At 32.9% G+C, this 19397-nt stretch overlaps 1 protein-coding gene across 8 annotated transcripts in view; it reads left to right on the top strand.

Annotated features, from left to right (window-relative positions):
* Nucleotides 1-19397, top strand: part of PRPF40A (pre-mRNA processing factor 40 homolog A) — a 55541-nt gene that overhangs the window by 21007 nt on the left and 15137 nt on the right. For 4 of the 8 annotated variants that reach the window (XM_057746223.1, XM_057746222.1, XM_057746219.1 and 1 more), the window contains exons 6-13: nucleotides 10773-10883; nucleotides 12350-12470; nucleotides 12700-12753; nucleotides 14355-14379; nucleotides 15044-15415; nucleotides 17930-18038; nucleotides 18549-18613; nucleotides 18975-19139. In XM_057746223.1, the coding sequence (XP_057602206.1) occupies nucleotides 10773-10883; nucleotides 12350-12470; nucleotides 12700-12753; nucleotides 14355-14379; nucleotides 15044-15415; nucleotides 17930-18038; nucleotides 18549-18613; nucleotides 18975-19139 (1022 nt within the window). The remainder of the gene's footprint in view (nucleotides 1-10772; nucleotides 10884-12349; nucleotides 12471-12699; nucleotides 12754-14354; nucleotides 14380-15043; nucleotides 15416-17929; nucleotides 18039-18548; nucleotides 18614-18974; nucleotides 19140-19397) is intronic. The other 4 variants (XM_057746225.1, XM_057746224.1, XM_057746221.1 and 1 more) reach the window with 1 other exon arrangement.

Raw genomic sequence — 19397 nt, 5'->3', positions numbered from 1 at the left:
GGATAACAAAACATGGTTCTAACCAGAACTGTAATGAACATTCTGTGTAATTCAGGGTATGATTGTGTACCTGGCAAGAGAAATTCCTGTGTATCTAAATTGTGGTCCAGCAGATCCAGGAGAGCTACTTCCCCAGATTTCCTCTGCTGACCTCACCATTCATTTTGCCTTCTGGAGTCAAAAATTCAGGTTTTAGTTGCCTTGACATTTATTAGGAGAAATTGACTGCCTGGATCTCAGTAATCAGTCTGATAGGCTTTCAAAACAAACAACTTTTTATCTGTATAGCACCTGCTGCCAGTGCTGTGCAGGTTGAGGTTCTCACTACAGGCCTCAGTTATTGGTCAGTTCCAGGTCACTGCAATAAAGTAAATGTCAAAATAAAGCAAATCACGAGTTTTTTGGTTTCACAGTGCATATTATTGTTATGTTTATACTACACTATAGTCTGTTAAGTGTGGGCAATAGCGTTATGTCTAAAAAAAAATACATATATACCTTAATTTAAAAATACTTTATTGTGAGAAAATACTAACCATCTGAGCCTTACTGATCACAGATCACTATAACAAATACAAGAATGAAAAGGTTTGAAATATTTTAACAGTAACCAAAATGTAGCACAGAGACACAAAGTGAGCAAATGCTGTTGGAAAAATGGTACTAATAGCCTTGCTGGACAGAGTGCTTCCACAAATGTTCAATTTTTTAAAAAGGCAGTAATTTGCAAAACACAGAAACACCAAAAACAGTACAATAATAACATGTAAATGCTGTGTAAAGTTGCTAGATTACAGCAAATTCAAGTCTTGCTTTTTGGAGCTTTCTGGAATTTTTAAAATATTTTCAGTCTGTGGTTGGTTGAATCCAAGAATGCAGAGGGCCAACTGCTGTAGTTGGGTTTTCTTTTAAGTCTGTTTTATGATAGAGTTTTAAATATTCTCCATTCAAGGCTTGTGCATTCTTCATTCTGTTAGATTATAGATATTGTGTAAGATTTGGGACCATTTTGCATTTGTTGTGCTATTATCATTTTTCTATGTGTTTATCCAGCAGGCTTGTTGAACTCTTGTTGCTTAATGAGTATTCTTTGTAATACTTCTGCCCTCAAATGACAGTTTTGGCTTGTCTTCTGATCCTCCTATTTGTGTCTGCTGTTATTGTATCAGGCAGAACCTCTAGTGCTGTGGTGAATGGTAGCAAATCTTGTCTTTTCTCTCCTAAAGGGACTATGTTTAAACCTTCTGCATTAAATATGATGTTTAATATAGCTTTTTGGTATGCAATCTATATTAAGTTGAAGCTCTCTTCTATTCCTGGTTTGCTGATAGAGTTCAGTATGTACTTATTTTTTAAATTCTTCAATGTTTTTTTTCATGTTAGTGTGAAAGTTTTCTGACATTCATCTTTATATTACTAACATGAACCCTAGTTATTCATTGTGTGTGCTTAGTGGTATGTATATATGCACATGTGTGTTTAATTTCTTCTGAATTCAATTTGCTAGTGTCTTTTTTAGGTTTTTTGGGGGTTTTTGTTTTTGACAATAATCTCTTTTCTGGTTCTTAGAACAACTTAATAAATAACGTATTTCTTAATGCTTGATAGAATACAACTAAAAACTGACTGGCTCTAATACTTTTTTTAAAAATTATAGTTGCTGTATAATATGTGAGTTACAGGTGTACAGTATAGTGATTTATATTTTTTAAAAGTTATAGTCCATTTATAGTTATTGTAAAATATTGGCTATATTCCCCATGTTGTACTATATATCCTTGTAGCTTATTTTATATGTAATAGTTTGTACCTCTTAATCCCCTACACCTGTATTGACCCTCACCTCTTACCTCTCCCCACTGGTAACCACTAGTTTATTCTCTGTATCTGTGAGTCTGCTTCTTTTTTGTTATATTCACTAGTTGTATTTTTTAGATTTCACGTGTAAGTGATACCATACAGTATTTGTCTTTCTCTGCGTGACGTATTTCACTTAGCATAATGCCTTTGAAGTCTATACATGTTGCTGCAAATGTCAAAATTTCATTCTTTTTTATGGCTGAGTAGTATTCCATTGTGTGTGTGTGTGTGTGTGTGTGTGTGTGTGTGTGTGTATCACATCTTTATCCATTCATCTGTTGATAGATACTTAGATTCCTTCCTTATGTTGGCAATTGTAAATAATGCTGCTGTGAACATTGGGGTGCATGTATATTTTCAAATTATTGTTTTTATTTTCTTTGGATATATACCCAGGAGTGGAATCTCTGTGTTATGGTAGTTCTGTTTTTAGGTTTTTGAGAAACCTCCATACTGGTTTCCACAGTGGCTGCACCAATTTACATTCCCACCAACATTTGCAAGGGTTCCCTTTTCTCCACATCCTTGCCAGCATTTGTTACTTGCTTTCTTTCTGATGATAGCCATTCGGACAAGTGTGAGGTGATATCTCATTGTGATTTTGATTTGCATTTCCCTGATGATTGGTTAGTGATGTTGAGCATCTCTTTTCATGTGCCTGTTGGCCATCTGCATTTCCTCTTTGGAAAAATGTCTATTCAAGTCTTTGGTTATTTTTTTCATGTTGAGTTGTATGAGTTGTTTATGTTTTGGTTATTAACCCCTGATTGGTCATATCATTTGCAAATATTTTCTCCTATTCAGTAGGTTGTCTTTTTTTGATTTGTGGATGGTTTTCTTTAGTGTGCAACAGCTTTCAAAGTTTAATTTGGATCTAATAGTTTTTGAGGATAATGGTTTTGAATTACTGTTTCAATTTCCTTAATGGTTATTGGGCTATTCTAGTTTTCAGTTTCTTTTAATAATTTCATTTTTTCCCAGATGTTTATCTGTGTTATTGAGGTTTAATAATTGTTTAGCATCGAGTTAGAAATCATAATAGCTGTCGTTGTCTTTTTTTTTTTTTTTGAAGAGGGGAGAGGGTAATTCATTTCTGTTGTCATCTTTACTTGTTCTTGATTCCTCTCTTGCTCTTTTTCTGGCTTCTTGAGTCCTTAGCTCACTGGTTTTCAGACATCCTTAACAGTGTTGCTTAAGTTTTGACATAAAGGGTTTTTGTTGTCATTCAGCTCACAATATCTTGTTTTCTTTTTTTCCCTCATTTGATTTCTTTACTTACTAGGCATTAAGTGGTTTGTTTTTCTTGGTTTCCAGAAGCAGGATTTTTTTTTTGATATTGACTTTGTCTTTTGGAGAAATTTTAGATTGAGTGCAAAGTAGAGAGTTCCCAAATACCCCCTTTCCCACATACACACAGCCTTCCCTGCTGTCAGCATCTCTCACCAGAGTGGTGCTACAATTGTTGAACATACCTTGACACATCATTATCACCCAAAGTCCAGTTTGCATTGGGGTTCATTCTTGGTGTTACGCATTCTGTGAGTTTTGACAAGTGTTTAATGACATGTATCCCTCATGATAGTGTAATACAGAATAGTTTCACAGCCCTAAAAATCCTCTGTGCTCTGTTTCTTCATCCCTCTCCCCACCTCCACCCAACAACCCCTGCAACCGCTGGTCTTTTTATTGTCTCCAGTTTTACCTTTTTCTGATGTCATGTAGTTAGAATCATACAGTATGTAACCTTTTCAGATTGGCTTTATTCACTTAAGTTTTCTCCATTTCTTTTCTTTGATAGCTCATTTCTTTTTAGCACTGAATAACAAAATAATTATAGTAGAGGTGAATAATATTTTGTTGTCTGGACGTGCCACAGTTTGTTTATCCATTCACCTACTGAAAGACATCTCGGTTGCTACCAGGTTTTAGCAATTATGAATAAGGCTGCTAAAACATTCATGTACAGGTTTTTGTGTGGACTTAGTTTTCAGCTCATTTGGGTAAATATAAAGGAGCACGATTGCTTGATCTTATAGTAAGAGTGCATTTATATTTGTAAGAAACTGCCAGCCTGTCTTCCAAAATGGCTGTACCATTTTGGCTTCCCACCAGCAATGAATGAGAGTTCCTGTCACTTCACATCCTCACTAACATTTGGTATTGTCGGTGTTTTAGATTTTCTTGGTGTTTTAATAGATGTGTGGTGCATCTCATTTTAATTTGCAATTCTGTAATAATGTATGATGTTGGACATCTTTTCATATGCTTTCTTTTGTCTATGTCTTTTTTTTATTGAGGTGTCCAGATTTTTTACTCATTTTTTAATTGGGTTCATTTTCTTAGTGTTAAGTTTAAAGAGTTTTTATGTATTTTGGTTAACAGTACTTTAATAGATGTGTCTTTTGCAGATAATTTCTATTTGTGGCTTTTTGCATTCTTTTAACTGTCTTTGGCAGAGCAGAAGTTTTTAATTTTAATTAAGTCCATCCTATCAGTTGTTTTTCATTGATCATGCCTTTGAGAGACTTATTTTTTATAAGGCATACCTTTTTGTATTATAATCAGAAAACACAGTCTATAAGATGTTGATTTTCTGCAGTTTGTTAAAGCTTCATTTATGTTCTATGTCAAGACCAATTTTAGGAGTATTTTTTGTGCTGATAATTTAAAGTTATTTTGGTTTTTTTTTTTGTCTTGGCATATCTTTCATCTGCTTGCTCTAACTAAGAAGAGGTGTATATTAAAATCTTTAACTTGAAGAGATGAGTCATCTTTCCCATATTTTTCTGTTGTTGCTCTGTATTTCAAGGCTCAGTTGTGAATAAATGCATATATGTTGAGGATAAGTTTTTTATCTGTTACCTCTTTATCAATATAACAAGTCCCACTTTTCCCGTTATGGTTTTGCTTTAAATTCTATTTAGGTGGGGCAGACAGTTATCATAGTTATTTTTATTTTTATCTTGTAAATAAAATATTTGTTGTAAATAGAATATTTTTCCCATTTTTATTACAGGCTAGTTATTGTCATTCAAAAATTTTTGTATATTTATTTTATAGCCAGGTATATCACCAAAGTCACTGGATAATTAGAATAGTTTTTTTTAATTAGATTTCATTTGAGTCTAGCAGTAAAGGCAAGAGAATTGATCTCTTTCCCAGTCTGAATACCACTCATTTAGTTTTCTTGCCATACTGTATTGATTCCATTATAGTGATTGCAGACTCATGTTTTGATCATGATTTTAAAGGATGTGGTTTTAGAATAATATTTATTGGTCTTTGATAAATCATCATTTAAATTTTTTTCTTTTTATTGTATTTGAGGATTTCTTGTTTTTATTTTTATTTTTTAAAGGGTTGTGAATTGTGATTTTCAGGATGTAATTTGATCATACCAGGTCTATTAATGTGATCATGTGGTGTTTTCTTTTTTCAATTTGTTAATAGAAGTACGTTCTTTTATGGATTTCCCAATATTGAACTACCTTACACTTCTACAATAAATTCTCTTTTGTCACAGTGTATACATTGTAGGATTCTGTTGGCTGATATTTTATTTAAATTCTTCCATTTATATTTATAAGTAACATTGCCTGCTTTTCTTTTTTGATACCTTTTCTATTGAGTTTTGTTACTGATAAAGAGCTTTTCATCTCTATTGTAACCCTCTGTTCTTTAAAGGTTACACAGAGTTCTATTATAAAATCATCTGGTTAGCTATCTTTCAGTTGCATCTGTGGTAATTGGAATATTCGAGTGCGACATGTTTCTTCTGGGTGAATTTTGGTAAAGTAATTTGGGAAGAAATCATTTCCTCTAGATTTTGAAATTGATTGTGAATCTGTTCTGTGTCTATGGTTATTTTCTGTATTTAGAGTAGTGAGGGGATTTTTCTACCTATCTTGGTGTTTATAGATTTAGTCATTTTTTTTTCTCTTTCAGTTTCATTCAGTTGAGATTTATACATTGTATAAATGTTTGTTTTGAGTTTGTACTGAATTTATTCACAACCAAGTTGTTGACTAGCTTTTTTGAACCTGAAAAGTATTATTAGCTGTCTTGATAATAGGTCTCTTATTATATATGTGCATTTGTTTTCCTTATACCCAGGTTTTGGGGAGTTTTTTGGTTTTGTTTTGTTTTTGCCTCTCAGATATTTTCAGTATATATTGTGTCACTACATTGTGTTACAGTGTCTTACTTTTTTATTTAGCACTACATCTTAGACATTTTTAATTATATTAAAAATAGATCTGTATAAGAGTTTGTAGTATGAATGGACCATAATTGAACTATCATTGGGTGGTTATTTGAATTATCTCTAATTTTTCACCATTATAAGTAATCTGGTAGAGAATATCCTTGTACATCTTTGTAGCTATACAAATGGAATTTTGTGGAGTGAAACTTTCAGGATCAAGAGGTTATGTTTGCTTTTTTGATTTGATAAGAATTACTAAATTGCCCTTCAGAGAAATAATACTAATTCTGTTCCCAACAGTAGCATGAGAGTGACCTTTTCTTCACACCCTTTTTTATAACATTGCATACCAGTGGTCTTTGTCATTCATCTGATGAACAGAACATTTCATTTTAATATGCACTTTCTTGATTTACTAATTTTTATTTGTTTATTTGTTGGCTGCATTGGGTCTTCATTGCTGCACGAGGGCTTTCTCTAGTTGCTGTGAGGGAGGCTACTTTTCCATTGCGGTGTGCGGGCTTCTCATTGCAGTGGCTTCTCTTGTTGCAGAGCACCACCTCTAGGCATGTGGGCTTCAGTAGTTATGGCTTGTGGGCTCTAGAGCCCAGGTTCAGTAGATGTGGCACATGGGCTTAGTTGTTGCATGGCATGTGGGGTCTTCCCAGACCAGGGATTGAACCCATGTCCCCTGCATTGGCAGACGGATTCTTAACCACTGGGCCACCAGGGAAGTCCCTTGATTTACTCATGAAGTTGAACATCCAGTTGCATTATCTGTATTGAGTTCTGTTAGTGGCCATGTTTATATTTCCATTAGATTTTTTCTTACTGATTGTAACAGATTTTTGTATGTTAAGGGTAATGATTTTTTATTCCCTTGTTTTGCAGACCTATACTCTGAGTTTATCATCTGTAAAAATGTTAACTTTTGGTTGATTGCCCAGAACTGCCATTTGTGTCAGTTTTTTATTAGTGCAATAAATATATCGGTAAGAAAATAGATTTGGGAATGATGTCATCTGTGACAAAAGTGCAGAGTAATACTAAGGTTCCAAAGCAATGAATATCTTCATAACTCCTGCAGTGCCCCAAAGCAGCCAACCTTAAGGTTAAAAGTAATGTCCTGGCTTTGGCTCATTTAGAATATACATTTAAGTCTTTGTTAGGTTTTTCCCAGTTCTGCAAAGACAGTCTAAGTCTTTGATAGGTAGCATTTGCTTTTTGCTTTGGAGAGGTCTTATGTTTAAAAAATATATATATAGTAATTTTGTAGGAAAATGAGTTTTATGAATAGACTATGCTAATATGACTATCAGTACTTAATAACTACTTGCATAGGTCATATTTTATCCTATGAAGGTAACTCTCCAGTTGTTAGTTGTTGATACGTGTTTTATGCCGCTCTTCATCTTACACTCAACATTCAGATATATTTGTAAATTTATCAGATAAATTACTTTTTCCACTCCAAAATTGACTTCTATAAGTAAATTTGACGTATTGTTTAAGACATTTGTGCAGAATTTATAGTCCTGTCTGAAATGATCCCATTTCTATTGATACAAAGAGTTGAAGCCCTTATCCATAGTTAGGACTGGGACAGTGTTGTTGTAATGAACTTAAGCTAGGTTTGTTACCTTGGGCATATTACTTTACTTTCTTGTGCTCCATTTTCTCTTCTATAAACCTGGGGTAATAAATGGTGCCTGTCTCATAGGGTTTTTAAAAGAATTAACTGATAATTGATGCAAAGCAGTTAGTACAGGGCTTAATATTCAGTAGTTGGCTAGGAATTTATCTGTTCTTGTTGATAGACTTTCCCTGAATACAAGCTTGAAACAGTATTTCAGGGTGGGTAAAATGTGTCGTTTTAGAGGCAGAAATTACTGAATTGTTCTAGTTTTATCATTTATTTCCTGAATCCCTATGAGCAAGTTGTTAGCCCTCCTAAGCCTTGGTTTCTTATTTGTAAAATGAGGATAATGGTCTTATCTGCCTTATATATAGTACAGTTGTAAAATTCAGATAAAGTAATAGATAGTGAATACTAAATTGCTTACTGTTTGTTTTACTAGTTTGTATACTTCTCTTCCTGTTTTTTGGTTCAAGTGTACATAGTCCCTTTCTTTTTCATTCCATTATCTCAAATGTTTATTTCTGGTGAACTTCCTCTTTCCTTGATACCCTTTTAGCAAATGTGACTTGGGAAGTTTAAATATAAATTTGGAACTTATAGATTTCTTTTTAGTTAGTGCCATCCTGAGATGCTACGGAGTTGGTTTTTTTTTTTTTTTTTTTTTCTTTTAAATAAGAACTACAAACCTTTTTATCTACCTTAACACCATTTAATTTATGGAATAAAACATTACCCATACAATTGAACAATCTTCCATATATGCCTCTTACTACATCACTTCTTCATTACAAGATGTTAAAGTGGGTGAATAACAGCAAGCTAAATATTTCTCAGCAGTTATTTAATGTCTGCTCCACAGAGATTACAGTTGTCAATATTCTGCAAAGGTGCTAGAACAAGCTAAGGAATTTAAATATACCTTTGAAATTATCTAAATATCCTGCTATGTCATTCAGATATCCATGCTATAAGATTCTGTAAATGGTCGTGTCAGACTATTTACAGAATGGACTTAACGAGCCTTTATAGGAGGGGCCACATTTTGTTCTTCAACAGCCCAAATTTTGTCAGGTCCTTTTCTTTGAATTCTAATGGCTATCTGTAATTCCTTCACATAACTCTAGTTCTCTTCTCAGAAGTTATAGAAAGTAATCATCCTACCTCATCTACATTTGTTAAAATTACATTGATTTATGTCCTCCTTAAGTCATCTTTTCTTTTCCTCCATCCCCATATTTTGCAAATGTTCCTCAAATGATCTAGTTTTCAATTAGCATATTTCAACATTTAACACATCTGAAATGGGAATGCATTCTATCACCCATGATGTCCTGTGATCTTCGTTCTCCAGGCAGCAGTTATTGCCCAGTTGTACATGACTGAACAGCAAAAGTGCCAACATCAGAAGATTGAATGTCAGTGGTTTTCAAGAAAATCCTAGAAATAATGGCACAGCACTCTTTTATCAGCTAGGAATAAAATGATTATGGTTAGAGAGTAGGAAAAGCAATGAATCACATGTGTTTAGCCACATTCCCAAAGCAGAAATCAAAAGTAGATCTGTACCATTACTCAGTAAAGTTGATAAGGAGGGAAGAAAGGTAGGCCAGTTTTAAATAGGTAAGAAGAAAGTTAAGAACCAGTAGCAGTGGTTTTCAGTCATTTTATGGCTTGTTTTGTTTAGCTTTTAAGAAATGCTCCATTGCTAGTAGAATTCTTGATATGCAGCAGGGAATGGATGATATTGTGTGGAAAGATAATGGACATTAGCAACTTGGGTATGTGTTTCTCGGTGTAAAGTTTAAGGAATGGATTAACTATTTTATTTGCCTATTTTCCTTTTTATGTATTCACAGAAGTGATGGGGATAAAAACAAAGTCTAAGAATAAATCCTTTCAAAGAGTTTTACATAAATCTGAGGGGTAAAAAATGTGATGGTTTGACAGTGATTTTACCTTTCCTTTCTTAGAGGAACGTACAACAGTGTTTTGTTTTAGATTTGAAGAAATTTGGTATAGATCATTTTTATAACTTTTTTTTTTAGCATACTTTAGTATGTTACCATCAGAAAAATCTGGTTCCCAGAACTGGGCTTAAGTACCTTTGATCTCATCCGGTAATTCATTCATTCATGGTTCTTTGTAAAATTAAATTTTAAAAACCACTTTATTAAGGTATGATTGACATATGAAAAGCTGTACATATTAAATGTGTATGACTGGATGATTTGGGGAATAAATACACATCTATGAAACTATCACCAAGACCATAGACATCTATCATCTCTCAGAGTTTTCTCCCAGCCCCTTTTATTATTTTTTTGTTTGTGCACATGCATGTATATGGTGACCTTATAAAACTCTTAACCAACCGTTATTTGAGGTATGTGTCTATTGATACTTGAGGTCTTACCAACAACTTTTAGTAGGTTCTTCATAGTTCTTTTGGACCCCATTAGTGGATTTATATTTTGTATCAGACTAGTTTCATGTAAAACTTTATCTTACTCATCTTGTGTTGAAGCATTTGAATTCACATTTTATCCCTGCTAAATTTCACCTTATGGATTATTAGTTCTGATTGTCATCCAAAGGCACCCTTTCTAATTTTGATGGCTGCATCTTTATGTCATGTCAATTTAGAATTTTATCCAACTTGATGTAAATATTTGGGTTAAAGTTGTTGAGTTCACGGTCAATCCACCTATACTACCTTAGCATCTCGTTCATATATTCTCTTTTATCCATAAGGCATAGATTTGTGTTGCCGAAAGATTGTCTTATGTGTAGTAGTTATAAGCAGTCATATCCTTATAATTCTGAGACTGTAGAATGGTGAGAGATCCTAAAACCTGAATTGATCCATGCCACTTTTGAAGTACTTTTAAAATATTCTGTTTTCAGTTACCTCACTACTTGCATTAATCAATTACTCTGAATAACTGTCAAAGTATGCCCATTTTATACTTTTAATTTCTTCATATATTACTTTGAAATTAATGATACTTATATTTACTGTCAGTGGAACTGTTAAATAATATAAATCTTTTTATAATTATTTTTCTTTAGAAATCAATGTGGACTGAACATAAATCGCCTGATGGAAGGACCTACTACTACAATACTGAAACAAAACAGTCTACTTGGGAGAAACCAGATGATCTTAAAACTCCTGCTGAGGTAAAAGTTTGAGGACTGGAATTTAGAGGTTAAATAGATTGAATCTTTTTTTTTTAATTCTTTTTAGGCTTTGTTGGGTATTTCGCTTTCCAAAGAATAGTACTGCTTCATAGCATCAGACAAGGATGCTACAAAGGCATTCAGAGGAAGAAAGGGTTTATATAGTCACACCAAACAGCAAAAAGACAAAAAGTTCATTCCCTTCTATGGGCAGACAAATTTTATGTACTGATTATTACCCCTTCTCAGTGACCTTTGTCAAGTGGTATCAATTTAAGAAAGGTATTTAAAGAATAAATTGGCTTCTCTGCACAGTAGAAACTAATACAACATTGTAAAACAACTATACCTCAATGAAAGAAAAAAAGAAAAAAAAAGAACAAATTGGATAAAGAAGTACTCTCTCTCTCTCTGCTTGCTCTTTGTTTTCCTCTTTATAGGAAACCTGAGTAATTTCAGGTCTCTACTGGGTTCTTATATAATGGGGCTAGGGTAATGGAGATGCAGTTAAATTAGAAATACAAATACTTCCATCTTTTAGGATGGGAAATTGTCTCTTTGGAAAATACCCCCCCCAACTATATATATATTTCATTTTATGTTGTAAATTTTACCATTCAAAATATACAGATACGGAAGTAAGATTGAAGGAACAAACTAAGTAAGCAGTATTACCTGTGGTTTAATTAGGAACTCTGGAGTCCTAAGTAAGAGTTGATCTGGCATTTCAAAGCTATACTTGAAAGTTTTTCCTAGTTGGCAGCGTGTCTTTTTTTCCCACCTCTTAATTAAGAATTTGAGGAGGTAAATATATTTTCCAGGCCACCACACTAATTATAAATATAGCACATCAGTACTTGGGAGGGGAAGTTGGCAGATGATAAAACTTTTTGTTTATCCCAATACTGACATAGATACTTGCCCAAGACACTGACTGGATTTGAGTTCTCAATAGCATTCTCATTCTACCCTAACAGATTCTGTATATTAGGTTTTAAGTATCATACTTATATTTCTTCCCTACATAAGGTATTTCATATAGGTTTGTAATAAATAGCTTATAAAAACTGAAATTTTCTAAGCATGACCAAAACAGATTTTGCTTTCTCCCAACTTTTATGTATTTCAGAAACCTGTTTGTGAAATATGGATGGTAGTTTTTACCTATGGTGGGTTGTAAATGGCAAGAGCACATAAGATTTGAAATTCATTTAGACCTGGTTTTGAATCTTGTCTCTGCCCCTTATAGGTACATTACTTTAGACAAACATAATATATTCAAATAACATCAGTTAGTAATATCCTACAGTTAGTAGCTTATATTATCACCATCTCGCAAGCTTTAGAATTGTATGGGTTGATAATATGTAGGAAAAACAGTGATGTGAGTGATGAAAGATGCTAAGTATATTACTGTTAACTGAAGTGGTTTTTTTTTTTGTTTTGTTTTGTTTTTTTTGCTTTAGCAACTTCTATCTAAATGCCCTTGGAAGGAGTACAAATCTGACTCTGGAAAGCCTTACTATTACAATTCTCAAACAAAAGAATCCCGCTGGGCCAAACCTAAAGAACTTGAAGATCTTGAAGGTAAAACAGGAAAAAATAATTTTTAATGTTATATATATATGTCATTCACATTTAAACAGTCCTTCATAAATAGGATTGTTCAAACAAAGGCCTTATTTTTTTAAATTAAGTGATTAGAACGTTTTAAATGGTGTAACAGTTTTATGGGCTCTTATTTTCTTGTTGCTCTAGACCTCAGTTCTATAGATTTTAAATAGATTTTTATTTGATTTGATTCCACTGAAACTAGGATACCAGAATACCATTGTTGCTGGAAGTCTTATTACAAAATCAAACCTGCATGGTGAGCTGCTTTGATAATTCATTTTCTGTCATTATTTAACATTTTTAGAGTATGTCACTAATGATCACTAACCATAACTGGATAAATCTGCAGTGAGAAATCTCTAATTCAGAGAATTCCTTTCATTTAAGGGTTATATTATAAATGAGCTTGTAGCTTTTAACTTTGTACTTTGAGTTTCTTTTTCAAATAAAAAACATCATTTACTGTTGAAAAATTGAGCAAAGACATCATACACAATATTTCCAAAAACAGCTGTGAGTGTTGGTGCATACATGGAATATGTGACTTAACTCAGCAGATAGCAGAGAACCTTGAACTCTAAATTTCGTTAATATGTTGTCAGGCTCTGCATTTAATGCTGCTTTTATTTTAGCACAACATTGCAAAATAGCCTTTATGTTTATTATGGGAGAATCAAAGTAAATAAAAAACAGTGCCTCACTTACAAAAGGAGAATTTTCCAACATCCTTAACTATTCAGAATATCCCTGAAAATCTAGAAATACTACCTTAATATAAAACCTAGGGCTTAAAAGAGCAGAGATTAAGAGTAGGAATTGAGAATTTAGTTCTTTTACTCTCACTTCTAATAGAATCTGGTATCATAAACTGTCAGGCTAGAAGCAACAGATTGTAGGAGAATGGGGCTAATAAAGTAGTCTGCAACATATAATGACATCTGACAGGAAAGAGGGAATAAAGATTTCTTAAAGGCACTAGTCTTAGGTTTATTTACCTTTTTCCTGTGTCACCTCATTAGCTTGGATGATCTTTTGTATCTGAAAAATTTGTTAATTAGTAATGATAACCCCTTTAGTATGTTTTGTCAGCTATCCTAAACAGATTTCCTTTAAAAGGGAATGTTTTAAAAATGTTTTCATAGAGTTAAGCTTATATTATTATTTACATGGAGCACCTCATTCCCTAATAATGCTGAATAAATGAGATATCTTTGTTACACCTAAAAAAATTTACTTTAACTAGAATGAAAGTTGAAATATTGAGTGCAGATTTTGAAAGCTCAATTTATACTTCTATACTAGCATTGGCTAATAATAAGATTGTAGATAGGTAGATTCCCAGTTCATTCACATAAGAAATATCAAGCTCATTTCTGATATAACCCTACTACAAATAGTTGGTGTGCATAACTATCTACCTACCTGTCAATGCTAGCATATATGTGCTGGAATTTCAATAACACACATTCGATCCCAGTTTGAATTTAGTATCTTTAAAAAAGAAAAAAAAATCAAGTAGTCTTATCCCTGGGGAAAATACTGTTTTATTCCAGAATTATGTAGATACTTTCAGGGAGTTTTAACAGTAGTAGCGAACATCCTTTGAGAAAGTAGCATTGTGGGAAGAAGCTTTCCTAAAACCAGCTGTTATTTTAAATTTGTTTTTATTCTTTAATTGCTGCCCTGGAACTTACAGAGCCTTTGCTGTATAAATGTAGTGAATTTTTTTTTTTTTTTTGTAAAGGCTGGTAAATTAAATCTTACTGTACAGAACTTTTATCTCCTTGTAGAGTCTGTTTTCAGTGGTTGTATTTAAAAACTATGTAGTATGTAACTTTTCTTTTTTCTCTTTAATAGCAATGATCAAAGCTGAAGAAAGCAGGTAAGCAATTTTGGACATTAGTACATATTTACAAATTTAGTGTCTCCTGTAACATCCTTGTTTTAACTGTCTATATAAATAGTATTTAACATGGTAGCCCTGATAGTTTGATGTCTCTAGAGGATTTGGGGCAGGGAAAGAGATGTTTACTCAAGATACACACATGGTGCTTTGCTAGACGGTTATTTTAATTTGGACTACATCCTTCACAAATAAAACTGTTACAGAAAAGTCCAAGATTTGATTTGAATTACTTTGGGAGTGGATGAAGTATCATATCAATATAAATCTTCTTTTACTCAGGTTTTCCTGAGTAAATAGATGAAATAGATAAAATTTAAAGAAATTTGTGATATAGGTCAAATTTTATGTCATAATACAATGTGAATGGACATTTTGTAAATGAAAATAGTTACTGGACTTTTAGGAATGCAGATTGTTGGCATGAGTGCCTGTCATACATTATCACAAATGTTTGCTGAATTAAAGTAAATCAGTTTCATACTGTGGTTTTAATCTTTTTGAATGGGTTAATAGTTTGGCAGCAATGCCGTTTTTCTCTTTTAGTAGTTTCTCTTATTCATTTGATTTCATAATTTAATTTTATTTGGCTTTGTGATTATTTGTAATGAACTGACCAGTTTTCTCTTTTTTAAATATATAGTAAACAGGAAGAGTGCACCACAACATCAACAGCCCCAGTTCCTACAACAGAAATTCCAACCACAATGAGCACCATGGCTGCTGCAGAAGCAGCAGCTGCTGTTGTTGCAGCAGCAGCCGCAGCAGCAGCAGCTGCTGCTGCAGCCAATGCCAGTGCTTCCACCTCTGCTTCTAGTACTGTCGGTGGAACTGTTCCAGTTGTTCCTGAGCCTGAGGTTACTTCGATTGTTGCTACTGTTGTAGATAATGAAAATACAGTAACAATTTCGACTGAAGAACAAGCACAACTTACTAGTACCCCTGCTGTTCAGGATCAAAGTGAGGTGTCTAGTAATACTGGAGAAGAAACATCTAAGCAAGAAACTGTAGCTGAGTAAGTTTAGTAACTTGTTTTCTGAAAATCAGTATCAGACTTCATTAATACAAAAAATTGCTGGTTTAGTTGGTGGCCATTAAGTGTTTAAAAATTTTTTGAGAATCAAAACATAGGCTTTCAGTTAATGGATAATTTTTGAGATTGAGTTTTGTGGGATCATGCTCTCAAACTGTTGCGAAACTAATCTGCACAAGTTTAGGAAGCAGAGCTGGTGATAGGGTGAGAGACAAATTTGAAGGAGTGCCAAAAACCTTAGTGGTCAAAATGCAGTATTTTAAATCAAAATCAGTGCAGAAACTCCATGATTAATAAAATTTTAAATAAAGACAGGATCAGAATTACTGATTTCCTTTCTATTTCATCCTGAAATAGGGCTTAGCACAACAGCACTGCAGGGAAGTTGCTATAGTTTGGTATTGGAACAACCAACCAAAAATCAAGTAGATGAAAGTCGAGATAACACTGAATGGTGTACAGGAAAACCATTAGGTTAAATTGGTACAACTTTTTAATAAGGCCAAATAGCTGCATCTCAAAGTTTACAGTTTGTATGTACCCTATGATCTAGTAATATTTCATATGGCTGTGCTTTATACAGCTGTAAAAAGTAACCGTGAGCTATGCTTTTTGACTTTAGAGATAGCTACATATATATAAGAAAATGTTAATCATGATGTCAAGATCCAAATACAATCACCTGTCTTAATATTTAAGTATATTGCTTTCACCTCCCTACCCCTTTTTATAAACTTTATTTAAATTTTTTTAAAATTTATTTACTTTTTTTTTTTTTGGCTCTGTTGGGTCTTCATTGCTATGCGCAGGCATTTTTTAGTTGTGGTGAGCGGGGGCTACTCTTCGTTGCATTGCTTGGGCTTGTCTTATTGCAGAGGATGGGCGCTAGGTGTGCGGGCTCCAGTAGTTGTGGCAATGGGCTCAGTAATTACGGCTCTTGGGGTCTAGAGCACAGCCTCAGTAGTTGTGGCGCATGGGCTTAGTTGTTCCATGGGCTTAGATGTGGGATCTTCCTGGACCAGGGCTCGAGCCTATATTCCCTGTATTGGCAGGCGGATTCTTAATCACTGTTGCCACCAGGGAAGTCCAAATTTGTTTATTTTTAATGTGCATTTTCCAAAGTGAAAATAGCTTTATAATTTTTTTGATGTTTAGAAATTTAAAAAAATATGTATATAGTGTATTTGGAGGCATAAAAGAGTGATAGTTAACATTTTAATTATATCCTTCTGCCTTTTTTGTCAGTGTATTAAAAATATGTGCAAATAAAATATGTCCATATTTAAAATTTTTAATATATATCAGTGACATCTACATCAGTAGAGATCCATTCCCTATCATGTTCACTGGTGGCATATTATTTTATTATTTATGTATACATTAAGTGTTCTACTGATAGACATTTAGTCCTTTTTGAATAATATTCTTTTACATCTTTTCATACTTAATCATGTTTTTTCACAATTTTTTTTCCTTTTTTTACAGTTTTCTGCTTTTTTGTTTCCTTATATACTGTTTGATTCAGTATAATAAACATTTGATTTTGATTACTTTGACATAGGTCATTTACAGCTAGTAATTTTTGGTTGTACTCTTTACAGTATTTTTGGTAATTTTAAATAAATATTGCAAAGTAAACTTACTTAATTCAGGGGGTATGAATTAATTGTTTTTTTTATTAGTATGTACTCCAGAATCTTCACCTATGCATTCATCTTAAAGGTGGGGGATGGGATTTGTTTATTTTTCTTTTTTTTGTTTTTTCCTGCATTCTCTTCTGAAAAGGAAGAAATGATAATGTTTATACATGATTATATTATACATGATAATACAACTTTTTCATAAAGATCCCTCAGACAAGTACAGTTGATGATTCTTGGGTAATTCTTTCTGAGATCAGTGTTCGGCAGACTTTTTCGTAAACATTCAGAGAATAAATACTTTTGGTTTTGTTGGTGATATAGTCTGTCACAGTGACTCAGTTCTGCTCTGGTAGTGCACTGTCAGCCGTAATCAATATGCAACTCTTGATCAGGGCCATGTTCCAATAAAGCTATAATTTGGCAGTGGGCTGGATAAGGCCCGTGGGTTGGTCATAGTTTGCCAGCCCCAATTTAGACCTCTACATCTTTTTTATATTTTATGCACACTTGCCCAAATCCTGTTATTAAGACACTAAAGTGAGGACATTGAGTAAGTTTTATAAGCCATTTGAAAGTATTAACTTGTGGACTAGTGAAACTAATGTTGTAGTTGTAAATGTTTATTTTAGCCTTTGTGCAAGGTCTTAACCAGCTGTTAGAGAAAAAACTATACTACTTTTATTTCATTATGTTCCATTAAATGTGTCTCATATAGGAGACTTTATTCTAAACTTGTCACTAAGTTTAATTTGTTTACCTCAACAACAAACAAGTAATAATTAAAACATTATTTTCCTAAATGAAGCAAGTGTTTTATTTGAATTATAAATACAATGTATAAATTTCTCTCTAGTTTTACTCCCAAAAAAGAGGAGGAAGAAAGCCAACCAGCAAAAAAAACATATACTTGGAATACAAAGGAGGAGGCAAAGCAAGCATTTAAAGAATTATTGAAAGAAAAGGTATTTATATTATAGATTTTTGTATGACATATAATACATATCTAGTAAATGAAATTACCCTTTAATGCAATTAATATCTTAATGCTTTTATTAAAAATGCTAATCTTATAAATGGCTGTGACTGAAAATGAACTAAAGTTGTCTTTTTTTTTTTTTAACTTTGTGAAACTGACTTTCAACCAAAAAGAATGTGTAAGGTACTTATACAGCACATTCCACCTCAGTATTTAATTTAATATAAGGTCTTTTATTCATAAAAATTGTTGTCTTCTGATCAGTAGTCTGAAGAAAAAGTATTCATGGCCTGATTTAAATTTCAGTTTTTCTTTTTAGTCTGTAGATATATTACACAGATTTGCCTTGCTTCAAATAAATTATTTTTTACACCTTTTTTTCAAACTCCTGCAAATGGAAGTGCTTGATGTTTGCAGTGAGTATTATACTTTGTTCTCTGTTGTATGACTTACTATATCTGTGTGAAATTTTAACTTTTCATTAAATGGTTTTCAGCGGGTACCATCTAATGCTTCATGGGAACAAGCTATGAAAATGATCATTAATGATCCACGATACAGGTAATACTTTGAATTTTTTGTTTACATTTCACTTTGAGCAAAGCGAGCCTAGAACATTTAAATTATGTAAAATAATGTAACTTTTCATTCCCATGGTCTTCTGTTATTTTGGGTACCAATAACAGAGTTGCTTTATGTCTGATAAGAACCAAAAAAGTTAAAAGGCTTGTCATACAATCTGGGCACCCTGCTATAGATATTAGAATTATTTTTAAAGTAGAAATTACTTTCTGTAATCATTTCCTATCTTTAATAACTTACTGAAATTTTCTTAATTTGTGAATGAAATTAATTTTTTCAGAGTGCTAACATGATCATCTTACTACCTTCGTTTACTCTTATATGATATTTTTCTATTTAGTGCTTTAGCAAAGCTGAGTGAAAAAAAGCAGGCCTTTAATGCTTATAAAGTCCAGACAGAGAAAGAAGAAAAAGAAGAAGCAAGATCCAAATACAAAGAGGCTAAGGAATCCTTTCAGCGTTTTCTTGAAAATCATGAGAAAATGACTTCCACAACTAGATACAAGTAAGATTTTTACTGATCATGGTATATGCTTGCTGTACTGTTTCTGTGTCATACTTTTTGCCAAGTGCAGTAACTAATCCAGAGTAGATGCTCATTAAATAAAGCTAAATGATTATGAATTTTGGAGTTTGATAAGGTAAAAGATAAATCATTAGTTAAATGTGGAATTTATAGAATTACTGAGTTATTAATTAGGGACTATAACAAAAAAGGGAGAAAGACTTCATTTAATAATGAAAGCTTGACTTCTTTCTCCTT

This window comes from Hippopotamus amphibius, chromosome 8 (genome assembly GCF_030028045.1).
Source record: "Hippopotamus amphibius kiboko isolate mHipAmp2 chromosome 8, mHipAmp2.hap2, whole genome shotgun sequence".
In the NCBI taxonomy this organism is placed as follows: domain Eukaryota; kingdom Metazoa; phylum Chordata; class Mammalia; order Artiodactyla; family Hippopotamidae; genus Hippopotamus; species Hippopotamus amphibius.
This window is presented reverse-complemented; position numbering and strand designations above follow the sequence as displayed.